Genomic DNA, 14,308 nt, shown 5'->3' on the forward strand with positions numbered 1-14,308 from the left:
ACAATAGCCAGGACATGGAAGCAACCAAAGTGTCCATCAACAGATGAATGGATAAAGAAGATGTGGCACATATATATAATGGAATATTACTCAGCCATAAAAAGGAACGAAACTGAGTTATTTGTAATGAGGTGGATGGACCTAGAGACTGTCATACAGAGTGAGGTAAGTCAGAAAGAGAAAAACAAATACCATATGCTAACACATATATATGGAATCTAAAAAAAAAAAAGAAAGAAAAAAATGATCAGAAGAACCGAGGGGTAAGATGGGAATAAAGATGCAGACCTACCAGAGAATGGACTTGAGGATATGGGGAGGGGGAAGGGTGAGCTGGGATGAAGTGAGAGAGTGGCATGGATATATATACACTACCAAACGGAAAATAGATAGCTAGTGGGAAGCAGCCGCAAAGCACAGGGAGATCAGCTCAATGCTTTGTGACCACCTAGAGGGGTGGGATAGGGAAAGTGGGAGGGAGGGAGATGCAAGAGGGAAGAGATATGAGGACATATGTATATGTATAACTGATTTACCTTGTTATAAAGCAGAAACTAATACACCATTGTAAAGCAATTATACTCCAATAAAGATGTTAAAAAAAAAGTCTACAAATAACAAATGCTGGAGAGGGTGTGGAGAAAATGGAACCCTCCTACACTGTCGATGGGAATGTAAATCTGTGCAACCACTATGGAGAAAAGCATGGGGGCTCCTCAAAAACTAAAAATAGGGCTACCATATGACCCAGCAATCCCACTCCTGGGTAGATATCCAGAAACGACAAACTCTAATTTGAAAAGATACATGCACCCCAATGTTCATGGAAGCATTATGTACAATAGCCATGATATGGAAGCCACCCAAGTGCCCATCAACAGACAACTGGATTAAGAAGATGTGGTATATATGTACAATAGAACATTCCTCAGCCATAAAAAAGAATGAAATATTGCCATTTGCAGCAGCATAGAGAATACTACACTTAGTGAAGTAAGTCAGACAAATATTATTGTGATATCACTTGTATGTGGAACCTAAACAATAGTACAAATGAATCTATATACAAGAGAGAAACAGGCTCACAGACATAGGAAATAAACTTATGGTTATCAAAGGGGAAAGAGGGAGGGAGAGGGATAAATTAGGAGGTGGGGCTTAACAGATACAAACTACTATACGTAAAATAGATAAGCCACAAGGATTTACTCTATAGCCCAGGGAACTATACTCAATATCTTGTAATAACATATAATGGAAAAGAATCCGAAAAAATATATAAATGAATCGCTTTTCTATACACCTGAAACTAATACAATATTGTAAATCAACTGTAATTCAATAATTAATTAATTAAAAAATCAAACAACCCAATTAGAAAATGGGCATAAGACATGAAGAGGCATTTCACTGAAAAGGAGATACAAATGGCAAACAAACACATGAAAATATGTTTAAGGTCATTAGCCAATAATTAGAAAAATGTAAATAAAACCATAATAAGGTATCACTACACATTAACAGAAAGGCTAAAATAAAAAGTAGTGACAACACCAAATGCTGGCCAGGATGTGCAGAAACTAGATCACTCATACATTGCTGGTAGAAATATAAAATGGTACAGTGAACTGGAAAATAGCTTGACAGTTTCTCAAAAAAACTAAACAAGCAACCACCAGATGACTCAGCAACTGCACTTCCAGGCATTTATCCCAGAAAAATGAAGGCTTATGTTCACACAAAACCCTGTACATGAATGTTTGTAGCAGCTTTATTTGTAATCGCTAAAAACTGGAAAGAACCCAGATGTTCTTCAACAGGTGACTGGTTAAACAAATTAGTACATTCAGACCAAGGAACAGTACTCAGCAATAAAGAGGAGTGAACCGTTCACACATGCGATAAGCTGCATGGACCTCCAGAGGATTGCTGTGTGAAGAAGTCAATCCCAGAAGATTACACACTGCATGAGTCCACTTACAGAACACTCCTGAAACAGATGAACAGATGAGCGGTTGCCAGGGCCTAGGGAGGGGTGGGGGCAGGGAGGAAGAGTATGTGCCTCTAAAGGGTGCAGGAGAGATCTCTGTGCTGATAGAAGTGATCTGTATCGGTAGCCATGGCAACATCAAAATCCTGGTTATCTTACGACCGTTTTGCAACGTTCCCACTGCGGGCAACAGGGGAAAGGGTCCGTGAGATCTCTATTTTTTCTTAAACCTATGAATCTATCATGATCTCAAAATAAAAAGTTCTATAAAAAAATGAAAGAATAGGTGGTATTATCAGACAGTGTTTCTGTAAGTTGACTCTGCAGATCCCACACTGAAAGGACCACTGAAGGGTGTGCTTCAAGGAGGACGTGGTACCCAGAGGGAGGGACCGGCAGGTGAGATGCGAGGCTGTGTGTCCTGTTATTTTCCGTCTGGAGATACGTGTGTTTGGTTGACACAAACACGACCAAGCACCACAACCGGCAATGACTTATTCCCTGTAGGTGACAAGGATCCAACTTACGAAGCGTTTCCATTAAACTCCTCCTGTTGACGAGGGGCTCTGGATTTCACAGGCTTCCTCGGAGCTGAGTGGCATCATCTACAAAACCTGGCACTCTCTCCTCGGGGCGTGACGTTGGCTGGTTTTTCACAGCAGTGAGGCTTTCACTCACGAGGCCCATATCCATGGGTTTGGTAGAAAGTGCGCTCGCTGGCTTTACTGATTTCTTTTGTTTTTATGATCTGCGTTTTTGTGTTTTTTTCCCCCTCTTTCCTTGCTGGAAGTTGGATGACATACACATTGCATATCATGTATGTTTTATATGACAAGTGTACAGTGCTTAACAGCTGCAAAAAAGGCTTACCAGGAGCAGGTAACTAGGCATGTTACAGAGTAATTTATGGGGGGATGTGTAGGGCACATTGTTAGGTTGTATAAGATAACTAATTGTGAGCTAAGTAATCATGTCTACTTCAGTTGGATTTGATGTTGTGTTATTACAGTGGATGTCACTTTGCTCAAAATCACAAAGAAATTTTTTGCATCCGACTTATGATCGTTATGAGGGTTTCCTCAGAATGAGCTAAGCTTGAGGGTGGGGGAAAGAGCATACCCCAAAATAGAAAACCTAAAAGGGATATACGCTACTAATGTATTTTTAATTTTGCATGAGAAATGTTAAATGAGGTAACAGGAAAGGTATTGAATAATTAGAAACCAGTCTTGGGCAAAAGTCAGTCATTGAGGAACACGGACAAAACTGGATCAGGAAAAAATGGCCTCCACTGAAGCAGCTAACACAAAGCCAAAGGATTAACTCCATGGGGGAAACCTCATTTGGAACCTACTGACTTGTTTTTTTTTTTTTTTGCGGTACGCGGGCCTCTCACTGTCGTGGCCTCTCCCGTTGCATAGCACAGGCTCCGGACGCGCAGGCTCAGCGGCCATGTCTCACGGGCCCAGCCGCTCCGCGGCATGTGGGATCTTCCCGGACCGGGGCACGAACCCGTGTCCCGTGCATCAGCAGGCGGACTCTCAACCACTGCGCCACCAGGGAAGCCCTACTGACTTGTTTTTACACTCATTTCAAGCAACCTCCAATTTCCCGGACCACAGCAGATCGGCAGCACATGCTACAGTATGACTGTGGCTACAGGGACAGTAACGAGTGACGGGGAGCCGGGCACCGGGCCAGAAAGGGGCACTAAGAGCCCCGCACATCCGCTCCACCACTGACCTTCAGCCTCAAGAAAATCAAGTCACGCTGAGTAGACCAGATGGCCTCTGCCTTCCTTGTTTCTCCAAGCACTGGTTCTGCTTTTAAGGTTTCCAGAGGTCAGAAAGGAAGCAAAGGTGGATGACAGCCTTGACTGCGGGATTCATTCCGTGTATTCCACTTCCTGGCAGAAAAGGCGCTGGGACAGTGGGTCGGTCATCTGAGAAGGGGTCCTGGGCTTCCGGCTTAGGGACCAGCTGGTCAGTGATACCAACAACTGAGGTAAGAAAGCCTGAAGGTTCTGAGGACGTATCCATGTTGTGGGTGCAGATTCAGAGATCACACTTCAAATGCCGACGACCATGGAGGAGATCTGGGCAGGTGGCTCCTCTAAGTGCTGTGAACGGAAGCTCGGTAAGATCACCCCCAGCACCCCGAGGTGAGCCAGGCCACTGGAGCTGGGGCCAAGGGTGGGCTGCTGAAGGGCAGGGGATGCGAGAGGCTGCAGATAAAAAGCGCTGGCAGCTCTGACCAGAGCTTGGCTGGGATGGAAAGAAGGGCCAGGCCAGTGAGGGGAGAGTGCAGTGTGGATGCCAGCAGGTGGGAAGTGACCAGCGGAAAAGGGATGACTGGTGACACACGTCCCTAAGCCTTGAGAGATGAGGTGTGAGGCAGGAGGCAGGGCTTAGTGTCCGCCGCGACAGAGACCTCCTTTCTTGAGACAGCAGGACCAGGGCTAAGGTAAGGTGTGGAGGTGAAGACAGGCGGAGAAGGGGCGGCAGGGCAGGGAGTCTCCTCGGCACGGCACCTTCCTCTTCCTGTCACCTGGTGGAGGTGAGCTGAGGGCTTGAGATTAATGGAAGTTTAAAACAGCAGATGCAGAGGAAAAGCGAGCCAGCCAGGAGAGAGGGAAGGGTGGCCAGGCACCCCGAGCACCCAGCCGGATGCACAGGCCATCCGTCTACAGAGGTCTCAATCGGAGAAGAGCTTTGCCCGCAGGGCAGCGGGCAGGGCAGATGGTGGGGAACCGGGGCCGGGGTCACAGCGCGCGCGCAGCTGAGGAAGAGGCGAAGGAAAGGCGTGGGCACACGTGGGTGCTCATCGCCCCAAAACAAGGGGCTGGAAGGGCCGGGAGCCCGCAGCTCCTAAGGGGGAGGGCGGGGGAGGTGACCGGGACGGGGCATGTGACAACGTCCAGAGAGCAGCCGGGGACGTGAGGGCCTCAAAGTGGGGGCAGAAGAGAAGGCGGAGAAGGGGACAGGCAACGACATCGAGGAACTGAGAATCCAAGCGGGGACCCCGCCGTCGCCCAGGGAGGACGAGGGGCTGTAGTAGAGAGCGGGACCCCAGACCAGGGGACCTTGGGGGGTAAGGAACAGCCGCGAGGACACCAGGGAACAGCAACAAGGAGGACAAAGTGCCGCACAGAACATCAGATGACATGTAGTGCTTCCAAAAACCAGTTCTGGTTCACTGGGCAGCGGGAGTCAAGCAGCAAAACCCGTGGTGGAGCGTTGGCTTAGGCGAGGCGGCCGGTCTGGGCGGCAGGAGAGCAGTGACCTATGGATGGCGGCGCGACAGGCGGCGAGCAGCCTGGCTGGTGGCAGCGGCACTGGGGCTTTGCCTGAGCCTGAGTTAAATGACGGCAGAGAGGAGCTGTGACACGGTGGGTTTAACATTCTCAGCACAGACCCCAGGGGCTGCTCAAGGTCATGGACAGGCTCTGAGACTGTGCGGACACGCTCGTGTGGGTCAGACCCACTGGGGGCCTGAGGTTCCTTCGCAGGTGAGTGAGCCTGGCCAGTGACCCAGCATCAAAGCCGCAAGTTCTTAGGTGATACCTACTTGATGTAATAATATGAAAAAAAAAAGAAAAAAAGAAAAGGAATTCTTCTCCTAAAGTAGAAACTGCCCAGAAAAGGAAGTTGGCGGCCAGTGAAGCAGACACAAATGAAGAGACCTAATAAAAAAACAATTATCCTTAACCAGGAAATAAGTTTGAATACTTTAAAGAGTAGAATGTTAAATCTGATTGAGGTATACCAGAGGATAAAATTATATGAAGAAATAAGGGCAAGCTGTTTGTCAAAATGTTTCAGAGAATACTCCAACTGGGGTAATGAAAAGAGAAAAGTTGAACGGTAATTTCTGTATTTGAGGATTCATACAGAAAACGTGTCTTTCTGAACTACAACTTTGGAGCAAGCCTCGAGTACCATAACAGTATCTGCAATTTCAGAGATTACACAGAAATGAAAGCACCCCACGTGAACGGGAAAGGTCTCCGGCATTAGTTGAGAAGGTACAGGCTTCAGCGCCCACCTCCCAATTGTGTCCTGAGTTAGAGATCGATTCTGACTCGTATCAAACATCCAGTGTGTGTCTAGCACATGCACTAGAGCAATGAGATCCAGGGGGTCATCAGTGACCAGAGACGAAATGGAGGAGAAGGATTTCAAAATTACGTACAAGTTTATGACAAAATTACTCAAGGTGTTAATTTATGAAAAGCGGGGAAACAGCAATGGGCACCAAATAACTGACTTCCATTCCCCGCCCCCCGCAAAGTATGAGTGGTTCTGAAGGTAAATGTTATTAGCCTTCAAAACACCAAATATTTTTATCAGCTTCACAAAGACAATGAGAACTAAGGTCAAAGGCAAGTATATTGTGTCTGCAAAATAACAAGAGAAATTTCGTTCTTCCTAAGAAGATCAGGTTTTCCCATCTGTGCTCGCCCACGGTGGAGGTCCGTGCTCTTTCCACAACTCTGCTGCGTCCTCCCCGTTGGAGAAGGGACATCTAAGTCTGTCCTCTACTTCAGGAAAATCACTAACTGGAAGAAACAAGTTCAAACTGAACCACAGCTGACATGTTTTGGAGACTAGGAGGCACTGCTGTGGTAGATGTTGTCTGCCTAACAGCCTTCCCCCAAGGAGCCACAGTAACCTCGGGAAACAGGACCCCAGAACTCCAGGACAGGCGCTGTTTTTATAAACCGATTCCCAGGCCCCTTCTCCCTTCCTGAGACTGGATTAGAAACACAGGTTTCAGCTAAAGAGAGCAAGGTATTACCCTGCCTGTAACTGGTCCAGGGCAGGCACTTGACCTAACTTGGCCCAATCAGATGGGGATGATGGACTTTATTTCATAAACATGGGAAAGCACTCCTCTTTTCTATGGATGTAAACAAGGAAGGGTACGCAGATTACAGACAGTAGCCATTTTCTGGCTCAGGGGATGAGGATAGTACAGCCAGAGGAGAGAGATGTTAAAAATTTAGGTCCTTGCTGACATGGCTGAGCTTCTGAATCAACCAGCCCTGAAACCTCATCTATAGCCATTTTCAAAAATACATGTTCAAACTCAACAAGAAGAGTGCACTAGAATGAATTCCGACAGACCAATACCTGAATAAAGTGCTCTAAAATGAAAAAAAAACACTTTCATATTACCTATGCCACTTGCAGCTGGAAACCTTCCACCTGAAAAAATGACCAAAAGAGCTAACAATCCATTATCTATTGAACACAAGTTTTCTTTTAAGCATAATCTCTAAAAAATTTTATTTTTGATCATGTAGAGTCAATTTATAATCAGAAGGTGGTTAAGTAAACATGGATTTAGAACGAGGTGAGTGCATTCAACGAATGTATTTAATAACTACCAACTGCCGGGCATTTGAATGTTTGGTGAACACAGATTCCGGTCACCTGGTGTCTGGCCCCAGGGTGGGAAGAAGTCTGCCTGGGTGCCCCAGGCCCCAGGGCAGGGTGCCAGCCTCCCTGAAGTGCCTGATGGACACACTGAGGCCTTGCACCTGCAGGCCAGCCAGCTGCTGACCATCATGTTCTCTCTGCAGGTGCAGTTACGTTCAAATGGGCAGCAGTCAAGGGCTACTGCCCCGGAAACAAAGCAATGGTGCCTCTGCAGCCCTCAGCTCCAACCGCTGGGAGCCGATTTCAGATGTGACTTCCCACGGGAAGTCCATTCTCAAAAAGGATGCCTGTGTGACCTCTTTGGAGAGGTTTTAATTAGAATTGCATTTACATTACATACAATGTAAAAAACTGGTAGACTTCTACCATAAAGAAAAGAGTTAAACTACATCTTCCAGTCAGGTTTTCTATTCATCCTGACATTTTGTTTCACATCCTGTAACTGAGAGGAAAATATACCACCTCCCCAGTGGAATCAAAGTGAAGGTTCATTCAACATTCCCTGACGGCTGTCCAGGGGCTGGTCACAGCATGGGGGACAGAAAGTCATGCAAGCAGTCCCCTGCTTTCAAAGAGCTTATGGTCTAGTCTTGAAAGAGATGTGCTTTGCCACCATCAAGAGTTGACTGAATTGCAAAATCGATCCGCCAGTCCCCACAGGCAGCAAAGCTGGGTGTTTATTTTATGAGGACTCCTATCATAACCCGTGTAAGCAAGTGAACCAGAGAAACTTCTGTAACGAAGCGAGCATGTGGCACGGAACAATATTTTAAATTACAACAAAGGAGGGAAAGATGCTGTGTTTTTAAGTCCGCAGTCTCTTCTGGAAGATTAAAACTTCACATTTGAAAAATGGTAAACCTCCCTCTAAAATACATCGTCTCATTCATAAAGTATCAGCACTTTATGAATGGTGTCCCTCCCCCCCATTTCTAAATATGAGCTGCTTTTTACGACTTCTTAACTGCCCAAAACACAGCATATAAGAGAAATAGGAAGAATCAGAAGGCCAAGGTCACTATGTGTTGTCATATAAGCAATTCCTGTTCCGTAGCGTAGTGCAGGGCTGCATCTAGCTGTGGCAGAGCAATCAAGCATGAATCCCCAGGTGTCACAACCGTCATCATCAGGGATTTATTTACTGGCCAAATCTCTCTCAATGTGAACTTATTTTTGTTTAGAAAGCTTAGTGGGGATTACAACGGAAGACAATTTGCAGACAGTGCTCGTTTGACTTATGTGTTGTGTTGTAGTACCCTATCCTTTACATCTGCCTTGCTTGATCCGCCTTTAGACAACAGTATCCTGCACATCATTTTAGCTTTTGATTCATATTCACAGCTACAGAGAAGCAAAAGTCTTCTTTAAACACATGGAACTCAGTCCATTACCAAGATGAGACTGGCAGAGAAAGCTGTGACGTCCAAAGACCAGTGTTACAGACAGGACACAGAGGAATCACAGGTTTTCCCTCAAACTATTTCCACTGGCGAGTATTCTAATGGATTTGTTAGAAATGCGGGGAAAAATCTATTACATCAGCCTGAGCAATCTCTAATGGATGGTTTAGGAGAAAAGAAAAATCAAAGAAACTTCAGCTTTCTTCTCATTCCAAAAAAATATTCAGAGCAAAGATCATCTCTTAGGCAAATGGGTACCTGGGGAATAGCAACGGGTAATTAGTTGGGTTTGGGACATGGGGTAGGCTACCTCTAGGCCATCCACATGCAATAGGTAGGTAGGGAGTTGAAAACAAGATATTTAGCTTGAGGGACTGATGTGGCTAGAAATATTTAGGAGACTTCAGATAAAGGCAAATGACAGGCAAGGATTGGAATGCTTTATAGTTCAAATGACCATGAAAAATTCTCATAAACTTCTGATTTTCCAAAGAACAATGTTTTCAAAGTTCTAGGGCCTGGAGGCATTGTACAGAATAGTGTCCTGATATGCAGTTGTGGTCCTTGGACCAACAGTGCATGCACAGCCTGGGAGCTGGGCAGGTGCAGAAGTGAATATGCAAAACCAGAATCTGCATCTTAACACACCAGGGGGCTCGGGGCACATGCAGTTGAGAACCACGGTGGTTGTAGTGTTTCCCCAAACTTTGGTTCTTGTTCACCAATTTTCAATGGTGAGAAAAAGAAAAATACAAACATTTAAAATGATAAATGTATTCAATTTAGAGAAATGTTCTTTATTCTCATGTTATATGCTTCCTTTGTTGACATTTTTTACATGCCCTGTCTAACAAAACACAGTAATGGCAATTTAGGTGATTTCCCTAACAGCAAGTTTTTTCACACTTCATTGGAACCAGATGACTCTGAAGACGTTATTTCCTTTGCCTAGAATGTTCTCCTCACTCCACTTTGCTTTATCAAGCCTGAATTTCTCCCTGAATCATATTTTGACTACCAACGCCTATGTATTAGTTTCCTACTATGGCTGCTGTAACAAAACGCCACAAACTGGATGGCTTATTTTGTAGTATCATAGTTCTAGGTTAGAAGTCCAAAGTCAAGGTGCTGGCAGGGCCAGGCTCTCTCTGAGGATGCCAGGGAAGGACCCCTCCTTGCCTCTTCCTAGCTTCTGGTGGCTGCCGGCCATCCTTGATGGTCCTGGGCTTGCAGTCACATCACTTCGACTTCAGCCTGTCTTTACATCACATTTTCCCTCCATGTGTCTATATCAAATTCCTCTCAACCTATAAGGATGCCAGTCATTGAATGAGAGCTCACCCTAATCCAACATGACCTCATCTGAACCTGATTACATCAGTAAAGACCCTATTTCCAAATAAGGTCACATCCACAGGTTGCCTGGGCTTAGGACCTGAACTTGAACATACCTTTTAGGGGACACAATTCAACCCACAGCAGCCTATAGTGATAACATTCTAAAAAGAACATGTCCTGATAATTCTCAAAGTTATATGTCAAATGTTGTAATACTTTCAAAATAAAGCACAAAATAAAAATATTGAGTATATACTGTATCACTAATAAAACTAGTATATGACCAACAATTTGTGTCCTGGCTTCATAAATTGTTGTCACTGTAGAATGCATAAAGTCCAGTGTGTACAGAGATTTGGCTTAGACTTTTCCTCACTCTCAAACTGCCTCGGCCCTTACTTTTTTTTTTTTTTAATTTCTAGCATCTTCTACACCAGGGGTCCCCAACCCCAGGGCTGTGGACCATTACTGTCCGTGGCCTGTTGGGAACTGGGCGGCACAGCAGGAAGTGAGCGGTGGCGAGCAAACAAAGCTTCATCCACAGCTCCCCGTCGCTCCCCGCCGCTCCCCGTCGCTCCCCGCCGCTCCCCGTCCCTCCCCGGCGCTCCCCGTCACTGGCATTACCGCCTGAACCCTCCCCGCCCCCTCGTCCATGGAATAACTGTCTTCCACAAAACCGGTCCCTGGTGCCAAAAAGGTCGGGGACCGCTGTTCTACACCACTTACGCTTCTCAGCTCCTTTCTGAACATCACTGCTTGATACTACCTATTCAATTCGTTCGTTCTGTCTCACAGATCTTGGTATCATAAATTAAAGGCAATTTCTGATCAGCCAGTCTGGAGCTCCTTGGGAAGCCCCAAGCCATACTAAGTGGCCAGAGCATTAAGAATGCTGTGGATCTAACAATGTTTGGGAAACACTGTTTCGGTTTAGGGATGTTCAGAGGGAGGGTTTCAATCAGAAACCTATGTGTTCGAGATTTCAATGTTGTATTACAATATTAAGTAAAGTATTACATAACATATGTTATTCATGTGGTTGGTGCTTTCAGAGCAGCAAAATACTGAACACTATTCAGTCCCTGGCAGATGAAATACTGCCTTAATAAGCGAAAAGGCAAGTAGACAGAGCTCATTAACAGTACACTGGTAAGCAGTGGTTCTTTATGTTTCATCGTATACCTGTCAAGCTAGAGAGACTCCTTTTCCAGAAGGGAGAAAATGAGCACAGAGTACAAAGGAATTTAAAGATTAGGCAAAACATTCCTTTACCAGCCACCTAACAGGCAAACGTCCAGAAGCAGGGAACCTGTTTTCCTTTTGGGAACCAATGCTGTGCCAATCTACCAATGATAAGTGAAGGTGATAGCTTAGGACTTGGTCTTGGGTGACTTTATTTTGGGTTGGCACTTTCAAGTGCCACACTTGCTCTTCCTAAAACTAATTTCTATGAGTTTCTTCTACTAGAGGGAAGGATTAAATTCAGTTAGTTAAAAGTAAAAAACAGGGCTTCCCTGGTGGCGCAGTGGTTGAGAGTCTGCCTGCCGATGCAGGGGACACGGGTTCGTGCCCCGGTCCGGGAAGATCCCACATGCCGCAGAGCGGCTGGGCCCGTGAGCCATGGCCGCTGAGCCTGCGCGTCCGGAGCCTGTGCTCCGCAACGGGAGAGGCCACAACAGTGAGAGGCCCGCGTACCGCAAAAAAATAAAAAATAAAATAAAAATAAAAAACATATTTGGAAGGTACCATGAAATAAGAACACTAAAGGTCAAAGCCTGATGAACGGAATCTGATCAGTTAACCTGTGATGCTTGATGAGCTCTGTCTGAAGTGGAGATGCCAGATTTTACCACGGTTATTGTTTCATATGACACAACTGAAGAACAAAATCTCCATCTTCCCATATTCCTCCTAACTCATAACCCCACTTGGTTTCCTACTTGGACTTTCCACCCCTCCCATGTGCTCCTTTCTCCGGGTCAGAGGAAAAAACAAAGTGTGGGCAAAGGAGCACTTGAAAATAAAGAAGAAGCAAAAGCATAACCAAACCTTGCTGGAGAAATGGATTTTCTTTAGGAAATCTGACTGTGGTTCTCTACAGACAGAGGCAGACCACGTGGATGTGACAGGTGCTGTAGCACCAGAAGCTCCCATGACACTGATCCTTACAAGCCAGGGACGTCCTGTCGGACTTCCTAAGCCTTCTAGGAACAGCCATCCTGCTCCCAGCGTTACCAAGAACAGGGCAGGTACCAGTCACAGGAGTGGCTGAAGGTGAAGCAAATGCCCAGGGGCCAAGGGGCCTCAACCACACTCCTCTAACCGGGACCCTGGATCCCTCAGGGCCTGGGTATGTGCGCACTGGTTAACGCCTCCCTGGCCTGGGTCTGGGTCAGGTTTCTTTCTAACATACCTTCAGAGACCACATTCCTTCAGAACTCCTGCCTTAAGTTTTTAACATTCATTAGTATCATACCTGGATTAACACTGTATCCCCCCCCGGACCGTAAACTCCCTGAGAGCAGAGCAGTGCCGGTGGGTACCTTGTAGTGTTGTAAACCATGCCGGCCCATAAAGCCGGTCCACACCTATCTGTTGATGGGAAAGGGGGCAGCATGTCAGGACACATGGAGGAGACATGACTGATTTGACGAGAAGTAATGGTTTTGAACTTGAGCCCCTCCCTGGGACTGCAAAGTCCAAATCAGACTTAACCTGAGAATGCACACATCTGAGAGTGATTCCAGACTGGTGAACACCTCATCAACCTTGATACAAAGCAGAAGTGTACTATGTTGTTTATTTTTACCACGCAGGACAAAAACAAACACAGTTTATGAATTGGGAAGGCTTTCGTTTATTAAAAAAAAAAAGTCTCTCTTGGGTGCCTTCAGGTGTGGGTGCTACAGAGGAAGCAAAGATCAAGCAGACTGGGCTGTGCTTCGGAGGTGCTTGTGGTCTTAAAAAGACACATTTATAAAGAGCCATCACGCAGCCTGAAAAGTCCCTGGAAATAGAAATGGATGAACTTGCCTATCGATAAGTCCTTGTAATTTCAGTGCAAAGGAAGACTTCCAATCTAGGAAACCTCAAAGTGCAATAGCCGAGGAGCACACTCAACTGCAGGCGTCGCCTCAAGTCCTTCACATCCCTTGCTAGGGACAATATCGCAGATAAGCCGAGTCTCCAACTGGCTTCCCAAACCCTGACTACTGATATCAGACTAAGAAAGGGAAACCCTACCGGCGTGAACGCGGAGAACCAGCAAGAGGACCCTCGGAGAAGCAGATCACGTAGACTGGCCACACTCGGCCGGCCGGCGCCCCGGCACTCGGATCCGCGCCCCGCCGCCCGCGCCCACCCCACCCCGGCCCGCAAGGCCGGGCCCCCAGCACCCCACCCCGGCCCGCAAGCCCGGGAACCCGCGCCCCGGCCCGCGCCCCCGCCTCGTACCGTAGGTCTCGGACATGGCCGTCTGCGACATCTTGGGAGCGGCTCCGCCTCTCGCGGGGCACCGTCTGCAGCTCCGCCGGGCCGGCGGCAGGGAAGCCGGGTCGTCGGCCGCGCCTTGGTGGGGAACGCCACGGGCAGAGGACCGGAGGAGGGAGGGGCCCGCGGTCCCCACGGCAACTGCCTGCCACTCCGCGGCTGCGGCCCCGCCAGACTGTCCGCTCCGCGCAGGCGCACGGCCCCGCCCCCCCACCGGTCAGGACGCGGCGGAGCGGGCAGGGGAGGAGGGAAGGGGCGCGAGGCCCGGCCCCCAATGTGGTCGCGCGTGCGCGCGGGGAGGCCGGGGCGGGGAGGCCGGGGCGGGGAGGGCCGATGGGCGCCGAGGATCCGGGTTGGCGCGCGGGGAGGTCGGCGCGCGGGGAGGGCGGGGCGCGGGGGGGCGGCGAGGGGAGGGCGGTCCGCAGGCCTGGGGGTGACGTGGTGGGCACAGGGCCTGGGACAGCGGGGTCCTTTCTCGCGCAGAGGAGGCAAAGTGCCTGCACTGGCGAGGAAGGCAGCGCTTTGCCAGGTTGGTCGCCTCGGTAAAGGCTTGGGCGTCGTCATCTGGGGCGCTCGGCCGGGGAAGGACTTCCTCCGCGCTGGAATGATCAACCCGGGGACGGGGTGAATGTGTAACTAGGAGGCCGTGC

The 14,308-nt window shown here is 47.8% G+C and overlaps 1 protein-coding gene across 5 annotated transcripts in view; it reads right to left on the reverse strand.

Moving 5' to 3' along the window:
• The window catches only part of RAB4A (RAB4A, member RAS oncogene family), a 96,929-nt gene extending 83,044 nt beyond the window's left edge, over nucleotides 1-13,885 (reverse strand). For 4 of the 5 annotated variants that reach the window (XM_073793678.1, XM_073793681.1, XM_073793679.1 and 1 more), the window contains exon 1: nucleotides 13,623-13,885. In XM_073793678.1, coding sequence (XP_073649779.1) covers nucleotides 13,623-13,653 — 31 coding nt within the window. In that variant the 5' untranslated portion in view covers nucleotides 13,654-13,885. The remainder of the gene's footprint in view (nucleotides 1-13,622) is intronic. The other variant, XM_019941618.3, reaches the window with a different exon arrangement.
• Between the last annotated feature and the right edge of the window lie 423 nt (nucleotides 13,886-14,308).

Source organism: Tursiops truncatus, chromosome 16 (genome assembly GCF_011762595.2).
Source record: "Tursiops truncatus isolate mTurTru1 chromosome 16, mTurTru1.mat.Y, whole genome shotgun sequence".
Taxonomy (NCBI): domain Eukaryota; kingdom Metazoa; phylum Chordata; class Mammalia; order Artiodactyla; family Delphinidae; genus Tursiops; species Tursiops truncatus.